General features: G+C 40.8%; 1 protein-coding gene across 2 annotated transcripts in view; it reads right to left on the bottom strand.

Annotated features, from left to right (window-relative positions):
* The window catches only part of LOC108714687 (kelch domain-containing protein 8B), a 122,332-nt gene that overhangs the window by 82,345 nt on the left and 20,739 nt on the right, over window positions 1-19,248 (bottom strand). For both annotated transcript variants that reach the window (XM_041590864.1, XM_041590865.1), the window contains exon 2: window positions 665-1,366. In XM_041590864.1, coding sequence (XP_041446798.1) covers window positions 665-1,055 — 391 coding nt within the window. In that variant the 5' untranslated portion in view covers window positions 1,056-1,366. The remainder of the gene's footprint in view (window positions 1-664; window positions 1,367-19,248) is intronic.

The raw sequence follows: 19,248 nt of genomic DNA, 5'->3' as shown, positions 1-19,248 counted from the left end.
AGATGCAAGAGGCTCATGTAGCCCAATCAATATCCAGCCATTAGCATTGGTACTGAGATTTGAGAAGATGGAGACCCTAGACCCTGTTATAAATCAGGACTCGATTTTATTCATCAGTCGCCATAGCTACCTAGTAGATGAGGCTGAAAGAGGACATGCATCTTTGACGTTCAGTCTTTTCCTCTAATAAATTCATCCTTGTTCATTCAGGAGTCTGTGAAGGGTAAAAAGGAATCCAAAATGGGAAATATTGTGCTCATAGCATCAATTTAGCATAAACAATCCCATTGTGACTAATCTGTCTTCATAAATGGCGTCTCCCATTCCTTTGATTGAATTTTATGCTCATTACAGTATTGTCTCAGCTGGAAAGAAGATCAGCTCTTATAGATAGTTTGGGAGTAGAGTGTCCTTTCAGAGAGCAAAGCTCAAGGCTACATGACAATGTAACCCTAAGGAAATTAGGTTTATGGCTGTCAACCCTTTTTCATTTCAAGCCTCCACTTAAAGGTCCAACCTTTGGTCAAGGAACTTGTGAAATGAGTAGATATAGGAACATATTGGTGTATCAGTCAAACATATTTTCAAGAATATCTAGGACAACAAATATATATTCACACCAAGGTGTAAATGTGGCCTACAAGAAGACACATAAAAGTCTTACCATTCTCTATCACACTGATTCCCATGGATGGCTGGCAGAGCGAGTCTTTCTTTTCCCATTTGCCTTCGTCACTGTTGTAAATTTCTACTGTTGCCAGAGGACACTGCTCCGAGTTCATACCACCAATTACCATGACCTGCTTTCCAAGAGAAATTGCAGCAGCTCCTGCCAGGGCAGTGGGCAGTGGTGGCAGCACAGTCCAGGTTTGTGAGACCACATCCAACATTTCCACTGCATCCAAGGGAAGGCCTGACTTGCTGCAGCCTCCCATGACATAGAGGTGCCCATCTTGGTAGGCTGGAGTACAGTAGACACGGCAAGTGGGCATTGGAGGGAAGACTTCCCAGTAGAGGGACATGACGCTACCAGAGGCCATGATGGAAACCGGCATTGTCTGTCAGTAGAGAGGAACCAGGGGCAGATCTCCCATCTATGTCCAGCTGTAGTTCCCAAGGAGTTAAGTATAGTCCTCCACATCTGTTTCAGTTAACTGGGCCTCAAGGCAACATGACACTTGCAGTGTTTGCAGTATTGTCCTCTATTTTCTGTCACCATATGGATCCTTGAGAATCATCGTTTAGAACAAGCTGCAAATGAGCAGTGACAGGTACATTTCTCTGAGTTACGTGCTCTGAATCCAACCGAGCCAGGATGGGATGTGGGACAGGTGGCTGGGCATCTGCTCTTGGCCGCTGACTTTCCCTACGGAGACACAAGGAAAGGGAGTGGTGTGTAGTAATCAAGATAAAATAAAGTGCAATGTGAATACTAAAGTAAAAAGTAGTAATGCGTTAGATCTTCATTATACACTATAAAGAATACTTACTCATAACAAAATGGTCAATATTTACAAATATGAATATTTCACCTGCTTAAAGCCTGTAGCCCCTTGCCCTGCTCAAAATGCATCATCAAAATGCCCCAAATCACCAGAGGCTCCATTTCAAATAATAAATAAACCCATAAAAATTCCATAACCAGGGAGTTTTTATGCAATTCTTGGCTGAAGTTTTCCCAGCAATCGGGGTGGTTGGTGGCATCTCCAGGGGTTTTGTAGCCTCGTTTTGCATGGAGGGAATTAGGGAAAAATAGACACTTTTATTACAAGAAGAAAAAAAATGCTATGGTAAAATAACATAATATCATACAGAATAAATATCATAATGTAGGGATGTGAAAATTTAGACACCCTCACATATTATTGACAGGCACATCCCTAGTAATATGGACGCCTAAATGGGTCCTAATGGGGACCTTGTGTTTTAGCTCTGCTTATGAAACCACTGTAGTTCTCACAGTGTACGCAAGATGGCACTGTTGCATAGTATAAAGGTCCTGGAAACCATGCGGTCTGGGTCCATTACTTCAGCCCAACCAAGCAGGCTGGAAGGGAATGGGTAGTGGATCCTAGGAGCATTGGCCCTAGTAAAGTGATAGCATACTCTTTTATAAATCACTCTAGGAGTGATAGACAGGTTATGTAGTTGAGCAGCTCAAGGCTCAGACGAAGATATTAGAGGGATTAAGATCCCTGGGTATTAACAACCCAGAGTAGGGACCAAGTGTTGAGACTAGGGATGATAGGATTCCCCTAGATTCCACTTAAGGTGATCCTGAAAACTGGGAATACCTCCTCTCAAGCTGCGTAACCCTCTGCTGATGTGTCCCTTGCCTGTAGGGATCCAGCCTATAATGGTACTGTGAGTATATGCTACCTTTATGCTATCTGTGCTTTATGCTCCATTGTGGATCTGTGCTACTGTAAATAAATACTGTTCTTGGTTAAGCATAAAAGAACTTCTGGCACCCAATTCTTGTGCATTAGCACACAGTTACAGTAACACTACACCCTGCCTCCACCCCGTTGCGAGGGCTTACCCCTGAGGAAAGAGGGTCTCATTTGTGGTACCACATCACATGAAAAGTAGCTACAATTGACCACAGTAGTGTCAATTTACTATAGCGCTACAATAATAATTGTCATCATCTCTAGCTACCAAATGTAGCAACTGAGTCCAACCAGAGTTGAGACTCAATATAAGACTACCATTTTGTTTAGGGTGGGAATTTCTCCCTATAATAAATTATAATTAAAAGGTGGCTCAGAACTTGTTCTAAGCCAGTTTTTGGGTCATACAGGTAATTCCACAACTTAATTTGTGTCATGTGGAACATGGAACATAGTATATAGTCTCTAGAAGTAAGACAGATTTTACTAGGAGAAAAGGTTGGACCTGATGGACATGAGTCTGACCTTGTGTATTATGTAATAATGTAAACCCTGATATTATTATTATTTATTTATAATCTTGACATTTTCTGTACAGAGATTATACATCAGTCCCATCCAGGGCCGGAACTAGAAGTAGGCAGAAGAGGCACCTGCCTAGGGCGCAACAAAACGGGGGCGCTGGGCAGGTACCTGTCCTTTCACCTTCATTAGTAAAACTGTAATAATTATAAAAAAAAAACAGAAATATGTTCAAACTTTCATAACCTACCAAATTTTGTAAAATTTACATGGTAATTAGGGGGTGGTCCCAAAAAGGGGTATGGGCAAAAGAAATTCCCGCGCTATGTGAGCCAACTTTTTTGGCCCTCTTTTTATTTCCAAAATGTTGGGAGGTATGCCTACCCTAGTCCATGTTCGCTGCTTTCGCTCCCCTTCGGCACTCTCTCCCCTTCCCTCCCTTCCAATGCTCACTCCCCTCACGACGTTCTCTGCCCTCCAACACTCCCTTCTGTGCATGCGCGCGCACCTTCTGATGCTCTCTCCCCTCCAGCGCATCCGTGTACAGTCAGTCGAGGGGGAGCATGGTGGCCGGCCCAGTGCTGGTGCCATCAGCCCCAATGGAGCTTACAATCTAAAGTCCCTATCACACTCACACATACTATATAGAGTTTGAATGTTTCATGCATGGGCTGTACATGTATAGTGTGAAGTATGTGCATGGATGATGTTCAGTTTGCATGGAGCTTTGCATTTTAGCTGTAGTTTCCCTTTAAGACAATAAACAACTCCAGCCCATTGTATCAGTGAACATCATTCCATCTCCCCCATTTGTGCCATTGATGTTAAGTTAACAGCCACGGTGTATAATCGCCCCAATTCATGCCCAACTGGCTCATGGGAATGAATCCGTCTCATATGTTGTCTCCAGGTTTTACTGGAGCACTTTGTCTAAATTGTTTTCTTGGTACATAATTTAAGTGACACAAATGTCTCCACTTCTCGGGCCCTGGTTCCTTGTTGAATAATTAATCGCCCAGCCATGCTCCTTGCTGAATGCCGTCCTATGATCTCTCTGGTTTCACAATGTGTCGAGACTCGGGCAGAAGTGTTAATGGTTACAAGATCCCAGAAAAAAATTGTCGGGCTTCCGAGGGAATTGGGGGAATACCAACTGGAAGGTAAGGGGAGATGGAGCCAGCCGCTGAGTGTGGAAGTGTTAAAGTGATGGGAGCATGGCATCTACTGTACAAGACTAACTGAACCACTTATCTGTATAAGGGAAACATTGTAAAAGTCAGAAACTTTGCACCAAGTCTAGCAAGTTAGAACAACCTATCAGCTATTTGCTTTTAAAAGGTGACCAACAACTGTCGGGTTATTGGTTACTATGGGTTACTACACCAGGTGAGACAGTTGCAATTTTTATTGCATTACCTATACAGGAATGGGATCCGTTATCCGGAAACCCCTTATCCAGAACTATGGAACTATCGACTCCATTTTATCCAAATAATCCAAATTTTTTAAAATGATTTTCTTGTCTTGCACTTGATCCCAACTAAGATATAATTAATCCTTATTGGAGGCAAAAGCAGTCTATTGGGTTTATTTAATGTTTACATGATTTTCTAGTTGACCTCAGGTATAAAGATCCAAATTACAGAAAGATCAGATATCCGGAAACCCCTTATCCAGAATTATGGAAAGGCCGTCTCCCATAAATTCCATTTAATCCAAATTATCCAAATTTTTCAAAATGATTTCCTTTTTCTTTGTAATAATAAAACAGTAGCTTGTACTTGATCCCAACTAAGATATAATTAATCCTTATTGGAAGCAAAACCAGCCTATTGGGTTTATTTAATGTTAACATGATTTTCTAGTAGAATTAAGGTATGAAGATCCAAATTACAGAAATATCCATTATCCGAAAACCCTCCAGGTCTTGATTGAGCATTCTGGATAACAGGTCCCATACCTGTACTAACTTTAATTAGAATGGAGGTGGGTATGGCTATGCAGAAATGCTGGGGCCATACTTGAAATGGAAAGAATGATACAAATGAAGGATGTTTAACCTGTGTCTCTCCAGCCACTGTTGGAATTTTGCTTAATTTAAAACAAAATATCTATAAAATCCACTTTCTGCATAGCCGTTAATATCAGTACAAGCTGCATAGTTATACTGAAGCAAACGCTCACTCTCTCCCCCCTACCTTTCTCTTACAAACGGCGGTTTTATTTCTGCGCTCCCCTGCATTGCGCTTTCTTCTGTTCAGCCGCAACGGAGCGCAGGAGTAGACGCATTCAATTATTGTGAAGGGGGCTGTATTCACACAGACGTATGTATGCGCCAAACGCAGGTGAAATGCGTACCTACAGCCCCCTTTACAATAATTGAGTGCGTCTACTCCTGTGCTCCCCTGCAGCTGAACGGAAGAAAGCGCAATGCAAGGGAGCGCCCGTGTATAAGAGCCCTTAGGCACATATACCTTCCACTTGCTAAATGACCAATTCGTTGATGAATTTGCATGCTGCAGACTGTAGAGAAATAAGTCCAGCCATGCAGGACGTTGGTTTCCAGTTTTAAAGGAGTGAGGTGCCAAACCTGCCATCGATGGTTGTTAAATTTCAGCTGGGAGTTGTATTTTTACAATAGCCAGGGTGCTGGGAATGGCAATTCAATAACATCCAGGGGGCGCAAGGAGGGGTATCCCTGACGTAAATGCTAAAAATATCTCAATTACTCAGTGCAATAATGTGTAATTTCTAAATGTACCAAGGATGGTTTCTGTTTAAAAGCCCCCCTGCTGTGTCTTTAGCATGTAGAGCTATTTGTAGAGAAATCAATTCTCCTCCGTGCAAGGAAAATCTGTTTAAAGGAGATTGGTTTTCTTCCCAGAGTTCCAGAGTGTTTTAATGCAGCTTAGCCGTCTCCATGTCCATAGAGGTGACAGGTGACATGACTCCTATGCTGTTCTAATTCAGCTGACCAGAAACCGAACGGCAGAGACGCAAGTGGAGATTAGTCGCCCGGCGACAAATCGGCTCTTCTTCGGGCGACTAATCTTCCTGAACTACCTTCCCACCGGCTAGCATCTCACCGGTGGGATGGCACTCAGAGCACTTCGTTTTCCGAAGTCGCCCGAAGTTCCCTTTACGAGGAATCTTTAGATTCTAGCAGTTTGGGGAGATTAGTTGCCCGAGGAAGAGGCGATTTGTCGCCGGTTGACTAAATCTCCCCGAATGTGTGTCTCTGCTCTAAAACTGCTTGTTTGCTTAAGCCACAAAAGGAACCAATATTTCCCCAATTTGGCCACCCAAGTGGAGGGCTAATCAGGCATATGCAATCGTTTAAAATCCAAAGCCAACAATCAGATCATAAAATGGGCCTATCAGGTGAGGAACCTGATTCAGACGTGGCCTATAGTTATGTGGCCAATCCGTGCCCAGATATCAGTTGTGCAGGCCTTGTGCGTGGGCCATTATAGAGACATACATTTGCTAAATTCTATTTATCTGCTGAGACCTACATCAGACAGCCACATTAAAGGGGTGGTTCATCTTTAAGTTAACTTTAGGGGGTTATTTACTAAACCTCGATTTTTTTTCTGGTTGGTGTTTTGTAGGCAAAAACTCGAATTTTTATAGATTTATTATACCCCGAAGCTGCTAAAGATCTGAATCCAAAAATCCACCAAACCTGCCTAGTTTATGTACAATTGCCAGATGGCCCTTTTACGATTTTAAGATATCGTAATCTCGTTGGGTTTCGTCTGATCAACCAAAATATTTCGGGTTTTTGGTCTATAACCTGAAAAAAATCAAGTGATTCCGGAGTCACATCTAAAAAATGTGTACGATTTGGTCTATTTTATCAACTCTTTTCCCGACCCAACTTTTTCAAGTTATTTAATTGATAAATAAGATAAAAATCGTGGATTGGAGTCTGGTCGAGCTTGGTTTAATAAAAATATGAGATAAATTTGAGCTTTAGTAAATAACCCTTTTTCGTATGTTATAGAATGACCAATTCTAAGCAACTTTTTAATTGATCTTTATTTTATTTATTTTTTATAGTTTTTGAATTATTTGCCTTCTTCTTCTTCTCACTGTTTCCAGCTTTCAAATGGGGGTCACTGACCCCATTTAAAACACAAATGCTCTGTTAGGCTACAAATGTATTGTTATTGCTATTGTTTTTTATTACTCATCTTTCTATTCAAGCCTCTCCTATTCATATTCCAGTCTCTTATTCACATGAATGCATGTTGTTCCTTCTCACGACCCAGAAACCTCCTGGTCCTGGTCCGCAGTTAGAGGCATTACATTCAGTCATTGGGAGTCTGTGCATGAGAACCTGGGAGGGAGGCAGCCAGAGAAGCGCATTTGAAAAAACACCTGTATAAATCATGGATAATTGGCTTGTGTACGGATTTTCCATCTCATTTGTCTCGAGCAACTCCAAATTAGGAGCTCTAACAGCTTAAAAGCCCAGAGATATATTATTTACAAGAGGAGTCCATAAAATATACATGACGGATTGCAGATCGTGGAGCCCCACCAAGTCCAAGTAAACAGCATGGAGGGGGCAGACAGGGTAGACTTCCCCTTTGCGCTATTGTTTCCCAATTAGACTTGGAAACAATTTGCTGCAGGTAAATGAATCGGAGCGACGGCATGTTTTGGAGAGGGATAATTTTAATTTCATTACAAACCCTCCTCGAGTACTTCCCTCCTGCGGATCACTTAGAGACCTGGGGTTAATTGAGACGTTTTCTTTTATACAACTTTCAACTCTTCTTGCATTGAAGTGTGTTTACTTTATCTCCCATGCAGAGCTGGACTGTATTTAATTCCTGTTTTAATATAAACTCCTCCTAAAAAAATGTTTCTTCCTAATGAAAGAAAATGTCATTCCAATATGTGTTAAACATTTTAATGGTCTTAAGGAAGTACTGTACCTATCTGACTATTTGTATTCTTGGCACTGCTGGTTCTGACTCCTAAAACAGCATAAAAGAGAGGTGTGACATTGGTGTGGGAAGTTGGACAACCCCAGGGTCGGACTGGGGGGCCTGGGACCCAACGGGACTAATGTCCAGGGCCCCCTCCGACCCCCCTGAAGTGCCTGGATGGCTGGTTTATTTGTGTCTGAAATAGACCTGTGAAAACGAATTTAATTATTGGCAAAATCATCTCAGTACAGGTATGGGGTTTTCTAGATAAAGTATATTTCCGTAATTTGGATCTTTATACCTTAAGTCTACTAGAATAACATGTAAACATTAAGTAAACCCCATAGGCTGGTTTTGCTCCCAATAAGCATTCATTATATTTTTGTTTGGAAAAAGGAAAGCATTTTCTTACAAATTGGATTATTTGGAAAAAATGGAGTCTATGGGAGACATGAGAGACAGCCATAAAAACCGATCCCATAAAACTGATCCCATACCTGTACATTCCATACCAACACAACCCAGTTCCTCAAGGCTCTGCCCCTCATCCCTTCTTATATTTCATTGTATACTTCCTCCCTTGTCCAGTAAATAAATTACAGTAACCAGCTCCACTATCTCTCCCCGCTCCATTTAATGGTGTTATTATTGATTCTACTCTCTTCTTCCTTCTCCTCTTATCCAATCAATAACTAAATCATGTCACTTTCACCTATGGAATAATTCTAAAATACAACCATTACTCACACAAAATACCAACAAAATTCTGATTGACTGCCATTCCATGTCACATATTGACTTCTGCAACTGTCTATTGATTGACCTTCCCCTCCATAGGTTTGTCAACACTCTATAATGAATGCCACTGTTATGCTCCTACACCTCACCAAGCGCCCCCTGCTACACCAATCACTGCCTTGGCTTCTCTTACTATTCAGGATAAAATGTTAATTCGTTTTACTGACATTTAAAGCAGTTTCCAACTATGGCATGAAGGCTTAGAGTGGCTAAACCTCTCCAAACCAATGCCAATTCATTTTCAGTATCAACAATCAGGATGGAGGCATTATACATAAAGTTGGCACTACAGTCATCTTGCTATGTGTTCTAGGGTTATTATACTTGAAGTTGCCACTATATTTAACTAGTAATACATTTTGGGGTTATTATATATGCAGCTGGCACTGCTTTAAACGTGTTGTGTTTTTGGGGTATTACAATAAATGTAGCACTGTTTTTATACTACTGTGTGTTCTGGGGGCATTTTATGTGAAATTAGCACTGTATTAAGTTGGAACCTTATGCACCTTGTGCGTTCTGTGTTTTTTTCTTACATGAATATAACACTACATTTATCCTGCCATGTGATCTGGGGTACAGGTATGGGTTCCGTTATATGGAAACCCATTATCCAGAAATCTCCAAATTACAGGAAGGCCATCTCCCGTAGACTCCATTTAATCCAAATAATTCAAATTTGTAAAAATTATTTATTTTTTCTCAGTAGCTTGTATTTGACCAAAACTAATATATACCGTAATTAATCCGTATTGGAAGCAAAACCAGCCTATTGAGTTTATTTAATGTTTACATGATATTCTTGTAGACTTAAGGTATGAAAATCTATATTTTGGAAAAATCTCTCAGCCGGAAAACCCCAGCCTTCTAGATAACAGGTTCCATACCTGTATTATACATGGAACTGGCCCTGGGATACTATGAGGGAATTTTGTGTAGAAAATGTCTTGGGGCAGAACAATGAAATTATCCCAATTTGGAGCATGTGATTGGGTAGATCAGGCAAAGATCTGCCCATGTGACCTTGGCAGACGAGTGTATCGGGAGAGGGGGGCGGCATCTGGGTTGTATACATTTAGCAAAATAATGATGTGTTTGTTACATCGTGAACTTGAGATAAGAAGAAACTATTATTTTTGACAACTAGCAAAGATACTTTTTCTGGCTTTTTTGATCCCTGCTAAAAATGTAAGTACGTGCTCCCTATATCTCATTATGTTCTGTGAAATCATAGAAAAATCAAGGCATACAGAGGAATGTTTTACTGTCATTTTACATCTAAAGATTTCCACGGGCAACTAGTTACACCTACCCCCCAGTAAAAATGGTCTGTTCCCCCTAAACCTTGGGGAAGATATTTTCTATAAAAAAACAACAAGATGTGCACTACTGGTTCTTACTCCTGAAACAACTAAGGAGGCATTTACCGTGGTCCTGGGCAGAAGTGCAAGAGGGGGGCTGGAGTGGATGGGTAAGGACAATTCCAATAGTCCATGGGATTTTGTCACATTATAATAAAAATGTTCTCTTTTCCTCCTCCTTCTCTGATATTTCTGTGACTAGTTCCAGATTCCAAGAGATCCGGCTCCATACTGAGCTCCTTCTGACAGATAGCCGTGTCTTTCCGATACACATCAGCAATCCTCAGCCTGAGTGCACGGTGCTACTGAGATGCCAATAAAATCATTACCGTGAGATGTATCAGATGCTCGGGTTAAACAGGCTTGGGAAGTTAGCTAGGACAGGGAAGCAAGTTCATACTAGGAGGTCAAACCCCATATGCAAGTGCAAGAGCATTATGATGTGCAAATCTGCGCCCCTTAGTGCTCATTCACAGGACACTTGCATCTGGGGTCTGGCTCTAATCTCCACGTAGCCTTAGGATTTGAGATTTGGCAGCACCTATAGATGCATGGCAGACTGTCCTTACCACCGACTGTTAGCTCCCTAAGTTTTAGCTGTATGCCTGAATGAGAAGAGTGGGAGGTGGGGCACCTATATACCTTTATTTGCTGCTTATGAATACAGCACTGCTGCATGCAGGCCGCACTGTATTCATGGGAGGAAGGCAGAACTCTGCATTTAGCTCCTTCAATTTTTCCGATTGTCCCTTTTTCTTGCACTTTGCACCGTGACTTCCACTTAATAAATGAACCCTATTGGCCTAGAGGTTAAGTGATGGATCTCTTGACAGAGACCTGGATTGATTCCCTGTAGTAACCCCTTGTGACCCTGGACAAATCACTTAATCTCCTGGGATACTTAGTGCACCATCATGGCTGCGACTTCTTGATGAGGCCAATAGATTTAGATAATAGGTCTCCAACCTGTGGAGCTGTCTCTAATCAATGGATGGAGGAGCAGGATTTGGGTTGATTGCAGGTGTCATGTTTAATCCTAGAACTATAGCCATAGTGTTTTGTAGGGGTCCTAATAAAGGTATGTGCCCTGGGCCCCAAGCAACAAGTTGAAAGGGTTCTGGATAGCAGAAATAGCAGCTCTAGATGGATCCATCAACTTCCCCAACCTGTAACCGTTCATTTGTTGTTCAAGAACAACTCTCAGGACTCAACAAGGAGCAAACCATAGTCGGGGGAGCTTATGTATTATATAACAATGATAAAACAAAAAGTCTAAGGCCTACAAAAAAAATCCCTCAACGCAAGAGATTTATAATGGAAAAAACCCATATGTTAAGCCAACGATTTTATATTACGGCTTAATCACTAAGCGCCTGAGACATACTCTGACCCTTAGCCAACCTGCCTGTGAAGCATTGGCTGATTTCACTGGGGCTTTGAGCATAAGAGACAAAATAACAAGAAAGATCATCTCATGCCGAGCCTGCTTTAATGCACAGGAACACAATGACATTAGTCTTGCCGGAAATTGCTACCAATTATCTTTACAGGCCCAAGATTTCCCTACGCAATGAGCCGAGCTGCTCTGTTTCAAGCCTCTTCATTATGAATCTGTATAAAGATGGAACCGAAAAGTCTGGGTGGCTGCACTATTTCTGAGCTGAAGGAACTGCCCCATGAGAAGGAGGAGGAAGGTTCAGTTATCAATTAAAGCAGAATGAAATGCACAGGATTCTTTCCGTTATTAAAGAGGATTAGTGGGAGCCCTGGGGCGGATTGGAGGTTTTTCCACTGACGAGAAAGTGTGATTGGGCTGTCAGTGAAACCAGGACAGCTTCTCCCTGCCTCCAGCTGTATCATCCCTCTGAATTCTCTACTAGGAAAGCAAGGAACCCCCCCCCCCCCGCTCTGGTTCAGTCTATCCGACCCTTGATATTCTCAGATTCGCATGAATGTGTCATGAATCTGCTGTGGGCCAAGCAAGAATTGGAACTCACGGCCGTCTCCATCCTTCTCAAATAACCATGCGCTTAGAGGAGGGAGCCCTCTTTCTCTGCTCTTATCCTGTTTCTATAATGTAATTAAAACTTTATTACCCAGAACTACTACATGTCTTTTGATATCAATACAAGCAGACTCGCTCGTGGCCCTTTAGCAAATATTTTCCCATTGAAATGTATATAATGAGAAATGGTACTGGGATACACCAATATAGTAGTCATCCCAATGTGATATCCTAGGATATAATTAGAGAATTATGACCCGCTATTATCGTGATTAATTGTGGCATGGCTTCCCTAAAAGGGCATGTAAAGGCAAAAAAATGAAATCCAATTTTTACTTTTTTTTAATGAAGAAGAAACCTATCTCTAATATACTTTAATTAAAAAATGTGTATAGTTTTTATAAGAACCCTGACTGTATGCAGTGAAATTCTGCCTTCGTTTACTGCTGTGGATAGGAATTGTCAGACGGTCCCTAACTGCTCTGCAGGGAAACAATCATATTTATGTACAGCAGGGGGAGCCCCCGCCTTACTTCCCAGCCATGCAGAACTCAAGCAGCTTTGTTTATGACGATCCCTAAGCAGCCCAGACCACACTGAGCATGTGCACAGTCTTAGTCTTGCAAAGATGTTTAACAAAGTTACAAGATAGTGACCCCCTGTAGCCAACTTTGAAAGCATAAATTATTTGTTTGATTAGGCTTGTGGTGCAGTAAGTTCATGTTTATATTTAGTATACAAAATACAGCATTTCTAGCCTTATTCTATTTTAGACGTAACATGCCCTTTAAAGGGATGGCTCACCTTTTTATAGAATGGCTAATTCTAAGCAATCTTTCAATTGGTCTTCATTGTTTATGTCTTATAGTTTTTAATTATTTGCCTTATTGTTCTGACTCTTTCAAGCTTTCAAATGGGGGTCACTGACCCCATATAAAAAACAAATGCTCTGTAAGGCTACAAATGTATTGTTATTACTACTTTTTATTACTCATCTTTCTATACAGGCCTCTCCTATTCATCAAGGAATTTCGGTTAACCGCACACCAACACCACCTTTCATTTATTAATCACCTGGTGCGCAACAATAGAGGCTTCGGCCACCTCAAAATTCCATAGAAAAGATTTTCACTGGCACACAGGATTTTTAGCTGCAGGGCAAGCCCTTGCAATTTTTTAAAGGTGCAACGTTTCGGGGCCACGCCCCTTTGTCAAGCATAGTACAGACGTGAAGCAAGGTGGTTTATAAAGGCAATCAATTAATTAGCATAAAGTGCATGGTGTAATAATTTACCTATAAACCATATTAAAACAGTGAATAATAAATAGAACACAATTTATAAAAAATTATGTAACTGCTTGTGGTCCAAAACACTCTCTCATAAGTGCAATAAAGTCCATTGTATTAAGTCCATGATTGTGTATGAGTGAATAGAAGAAACACACAAAATACCTAAAAAGATTAAAAGGTTAAAAAGTATCAAGTTAAAATGTATCCAATACTGTGATTAAGTAACAAGGAGCCCTATCCGCATTGACATAAGGGAAACATAATAAATTACCTGTCCCTGTGGGGCAATTACTTAAATCAGATTATCTGCTATTAAATATGTATCAAAGGAGAAGGAAAGGTTAAAACTAAGTAAGCCTTATCAGAAAGGTCCATCTAAATATACCAGTAAACCCTCAAAGTAATGTTGCTCTGAGTCCCCTGTCAAAAGAAACACAGCATTTCTTTCCTTCTATTGTGTACTCATGGGCTTCTGTATCAGACTTCCTGCCTTCAGCTTAAACCTCATTGCCCTGGGCAAGAGCATGCTCAGTTTGCTCCTCTCCCTCCACCCCTCCCTTCTCTACTGTAATCTGAGCCCAGAGCAGGGAGAGACTCAGGCAGGAAGTGATGTCACACCACATTAATACTGCAGCTCCTATTCTAAACAAACAGAGAGTTTCTAGAGATTTTTACTCAGGTATGGTAAAATATTCTACAGAATAAATATAGCATTCTAGCTTGCACTATTGCAGCTAATCTATTGGTAATAAAATGCCTCTGTAGCTTTCCTTCTCCTAAGTAAAGAGTTATCATAAGAAACATGACAAGTTATATTCCTCATTAAGTCCCCTGGGAGCCCTGGTTTGCAATAACCAAATCCAGTAACATTCTCTTTGCAACAGTTTCTTTTTTGTATCCTGTCCCTAACCCCTTCCAAGATTTGCCAGCGTAACTGGGCCACTCTATGGTTATGTGCATGAAAGTATTTAGCCAGCAACGTTTCCCGGTTATACTTATTCTCATCCTTTCATGTCACTGTCCCTTCTTTATGAATAGTTTCCAATTTTACCGGCTGGAAATTTCTGATAGTAGATTTATGCTCATTTAGTCTGGTCTTTATAGGCCTGGTAGTCTGGCCCACATAAGCCAGCCCACACGGGCATTCAAGACAATAAACAACATTTTTGCTATCACAGGTAAAAAATCTTGTAATATGATGTTTAGAACCTTGCAGTGGATGTGTAACATAATCTCCTTTCACAATACTGTTACAATGGCCACAGTTCCTGCAAGGGAACGTGCCTTTTTCCAAAGTCAATCCAGATTTATCTCCTACCATTGGAGACCTAGTTTTAACCAAGTCCCCTATACTTTTCCCTTTTCTGTAGGAAAAGAGTGGGGGACTACGAAACAACTGTCCATACTTTGGATCTGCACTGAGAAGGTCCCAATATTTTAAGATAATTTTCCGACAAGCCCCTGAATTAGAATCAAATGTGGATATAAAAGGAATCTCCTATTCATGTCTCAGTCTCTTATTCAAATCAACGCATGGTTACTAGGGTAATTTGGACCCTAGCAACCAGATTGCTGGAATTACAAACTGGAGAGCTGCTGAATAAAAAGCTAAATAACTCAAAAAATAATAAAAATAATTAGTGATGGTCAAATTTGCGCCGTTTCGCTTCGCCGAAAAATGTGCGAATTTCGCGCAAAATTCGCGAAACGGCGCCGGCGTCTCGTTTTTGACACCGGCGTCCGTTTTTTAGAAAAAATTTTTTTGACGCCGGCGAATTTATTTACGCAAATTTTCGCGGGCGTTTCGCAAATTTATTCGCTGTCAGCAATTCGCGCAAATTCGCGCCTGGCGAATAAATTCGCCCATCACTAAAAATAATAAAAGAATTAAAACCCAAATGCAAACTGTCTCAGAATATCACTCTCTACACCAGTGATCCCCAACCAGTAGCTCGTGAGCAACATGTTGCTCTCCAACACCTTGGATGTAGCTCTCAGTGTCCTCAAAGCAGGTGCTTATTTTTGAATTCCAGGCTTGGAGGCAAGTTTTGGTTGTATAAAAACCAGGTGTACTGCCAAACAGAGCCTCAATTTAGGTTGACAATCCACATAGAGGCTAAAAATGGCCAATCACAGCACTTATTTGGCACCTCAAGAACATTTTTCAATCTAGTGTTGCTCCCCAACTCCTTTTACTTCTGAATGTTGCTCACGGGTTCAAAAGGTTGGGGATCCCTGCTCTACAGCATACCAAAAGTTTATTTAAAGGTAAACAACCCCTCTAATAAAAAAAATTAGCTATTTATATGGAACTGAGAAGTGGTCATCTACACAATGCCTTGCAAAAGTATTCAAACCCTTCACCAATTGTCTCATTTTACTGAATAACAAATCTTAAACTGACATTTTATTCATTGAACTATGCTGTTTGCATAAGTATCAAATCCCTGCACTTTAATATATGTAGAAAGCCCTTTTGTGACAATAACAGCTTTTTGGGGGGTAGATTTGTATCCACAAGTTGACCTTTAGGCCCAAACTGTCAGGCAGATTTTCTTGAGGTTGTTTAGGTTGGTTGGATGATACCTGGCCACTTCAATATTCAAAAAGGTCTTCAGATTCTCAATGGGATTGAGATCAGGTCTTTAAGGCGCCATTGTAGGACATTCACCTCTTTTGTCCATGCCACTCCAGTGTTACTTTGGCCTGTGTTTGGGGTCAATGTTCTATGGAAGGATTAACCATAATAACCTGAAATATATCCTCTTGTAGCATTTCCAAGTATCTTGTATAATGGATTCTTCATTCTCTTTTAACAAAGTGTCCTATCCCTGAGGATCAAAATCAGCCTACAGTATGGTGCTACCACCACATCACTGTAGTTCTGCGTGGTGTTTATTTCTACTATCATGTTTGGCAAACTTCAAACTTTCTTTTATTTGGCTCTATTTAAATATTGCCTTCTTTTGAGCCACCCTCCAGCACGGAGCAGTGATGTGCAGAGATCTTTATGACTGACTGGTGCACTTTCCCTCTAGCCTTATCTTCTTCAACATGATTTGTATTGACTTTTTTTTGTGGCTTCTCTTGCAAGTCACTTTGTTTGCACCCAAAGAGATCTAGGCAGTTTTCTAGTTTCCACTTTCTCATAATTGAACCAAAGGTACCCTAGCACTCCAAACACTTGGATATTGTTTTGTACAGATTTTTTGTATTGTACTTACTTATTGAGAATGTTTTTAGGCTAATACCACACATAGTGTAGTTCAGCCTCCTGAAAAATGCCCATTATCACCTCCCGCATAGAAGGTGTGAGCTTTTTCTCAGCCTGAAAACTCTGTCATGATGATCTTTGTGCCAAAAAAAGCACTGACATCTAGACTTTCCTATTCATGTGAATGTTGGACAACAATAATATGCATTTTTCAGGGGGCTGAAGTACTTCAGGCTGAAATGCACCTAGTGTGTAAATGAGTTTTGGTGCTTTTAAATAAAAATATCACTTATTGGTCAAATGGTCCCCTTTATAAAGGACCAAAAGACTACAGAGTCTGACCATGGGTGGTGGTAGATAGTAGGGAAGGGTAGAAAAAAAACCAAGTTGCTGTCTTACCCTGGAAGATTTTCTTGATAAAAGTTCAGCACTCAAACAGGACATTATTGTATTAGAGAGGGTACAGAGAAGGGCAACCAAGCTGGTAAAAGTAATGGAAACTTTAGCTATGAGGAAACACTGGCCAAATTGGGGATGTTCACACTGGAGAAGAGGCACTTAAGGGGAGATATGATAACTATGTATAAATATATAAGGGGATCATATAATAATCTCTCTAATGATTTATTTACCAGTAGGTCTTTCCAGCTGACACAAGGTCACCCATTCTGATTAGAAGAAAAGAGGTTCCGCCTAAATATTCGGAAGGGGATTTTTACAGTGAGAGCTGTGAAGATGTGGAATTGTCTCCCTGAATCAGTGGTATAGGCTGATACATTAGATAGATTTAAGAAGGGGTTGGATGGTGTTTAGCAAGTGAGGGAATACAGGGTTATGGGAGAGCTCATAGTACAAGTTGATCCAGGGACTGGTCCCATTGCCATTTTGGAGTCAGGAAGGATTTTTTCCCCCTCTGAGGCAAATTGGAGAGGCTTTGGATGGGGTTTTTTGCCTTCCTCTGGATCAACTAGCAGTTAGGCAGGTTAAAATAGAGTTAAAAGTTTGAGCTTGATAGACGTGTGTCTTTTTCCAGCCTAACTTACTATGTTACTATGATATGATTTCATATATACTAACTTTGGGCAACCAGCAACTCTGCTGAACACACAAACATTTGCTGAGACACCCTTTCCAGCAGAAGATTCATGGAAATGGGGTTAGAGTCCTTTTTTAACAACTGGAAGAGGCAAACTCTACACATATTATACTCACTGCATTCTTTTATCCAAGCTTTTTTCCCCACCAGGGGGGCAGATACTTAGCTATTTTATGTTTTTCCCTTTGTCTACTTTGTATGTGTATGAGACGGTTTATCCGCCATCCTCCAATCACACAACATAAACACATAAAGCTTCCTTGGCAAGCACGTTCTCAGACCACAGATGGTCATAAGGGAGATAATTAGAAATAGCTCATAGCGTTTACTGTGATATTAGATCCCAATGAAGGAACACTGTAGTCAACGAGTACAACAAAGACATTTGGCTACTATGGCTCCTAGAATGAAGACATATTGTCTGTTCCACGAGGCGTCATTAATTATTCATGTAGACGGTTGAGAAGTGTGTCTGCGGTGTGCAGTTAAGGCAAATATAGGACATTCCGATTATTGGTACTTACTATAGCACATTTATGTACAGTTATATTTTATGGATAAAGTTTACGTTCATTTGTTGGCATAATTGGGTTTAGTGTTATGAGTCCCTCTGTAGACCTAAAATCTCATCTTCTAGAACAACTCCCCTAGTGGCCAAATTATAATGAAATATGGAGCAATGACAGGCACAACTGCAATAAAACAGCGTACACAACAGCAATGGCTTTCTACAGACATTTTTGCACTATAATGTACATTTCAGCTTGACCCTGATCAATGGAACACCAATCTGTCTATCTTTCTCCAGTATCTTTCTTCAACAGTTCCCCCATCTCTTGTCTTTCAAAGAACACAAGAATCTCTTTTCCAGGCTCCTAAGTGGATCAAGAGAGAGAGAATTCTTGATCATGCTCTGTCTGCCGTATTTGTGTCCAAATATAAACCTGACTGGACTCTCTGCAATACCAAAACATAGTAATGTCTACGCCACAAATGTATTCAGTTGAAGTGTACCGCCATTTTCAAAGGGTTAAAGGTAATCTAAACTCTAAAAGTTAATGTGTGTGCCATATTTTATAAATTTAATTTATCAAACCAGCCTAAAGGTTCAGGCTCTCAATAGTAGTAATTATCTGGGCCTTCAAAGTTATCACAGGAGTTTCCCATCTTGAATTTTTTTTAGGGGTGTGACACTGCACATGCTCAGTGGGCTCTGAGCAGCTATTAATAAGCTAAGCTTAGGGGTCGCCGCAAATCATCAAGCTGAAAATTAGGTTTGTCATATAAGCTGATGCAACAAGGCTGATTATTAAATTCTGATAATAATTGTGCTGGGTTTTGACTTACCATTGTGACTCTCTCTCTCTCTCTCTCTCTCTCTCTCTCTCTCTCTCTCTCTCTCTCTCTCTCTCTATATATATATATATGTGTGTATATTGTGAGTTGGTCCCTAAGCTCAGTAAGTGAAAGCAGCACAGAGCATGTGCAGTAAATCAGCAGAAAAGAAGATGGGGAGCTACTGGGGCATCTTTGGAGACACAGATCTTACCTGGGACTAGGGGTAAGCAGAGTTGGCACGTGCCTAGGGCTCAAAGCTGGTGGGGCACCAGGCATGTACCTGCTCTGTC

This window comes from Xenopus laevis, chromosome 4L (assembly GCF_017654675.1).
Source record: "Xenopus laevis strain J_2021 chromosome 4L, Xenopus_laevis_v10.1, whole genome shotgun sequence".
In the NCBI taxonomy this organism is placed as follows: domain Eukaryota; kingdom Metazoa; phylum Chordata; class Amphibia; order Anura; family Pipidae; genus Xenopus; species Xenopus laevis.
Note: the sequence above shows the minus strand (reverse complement) of the source record. Positions and strands in the feature narration are given on the sequence as shown.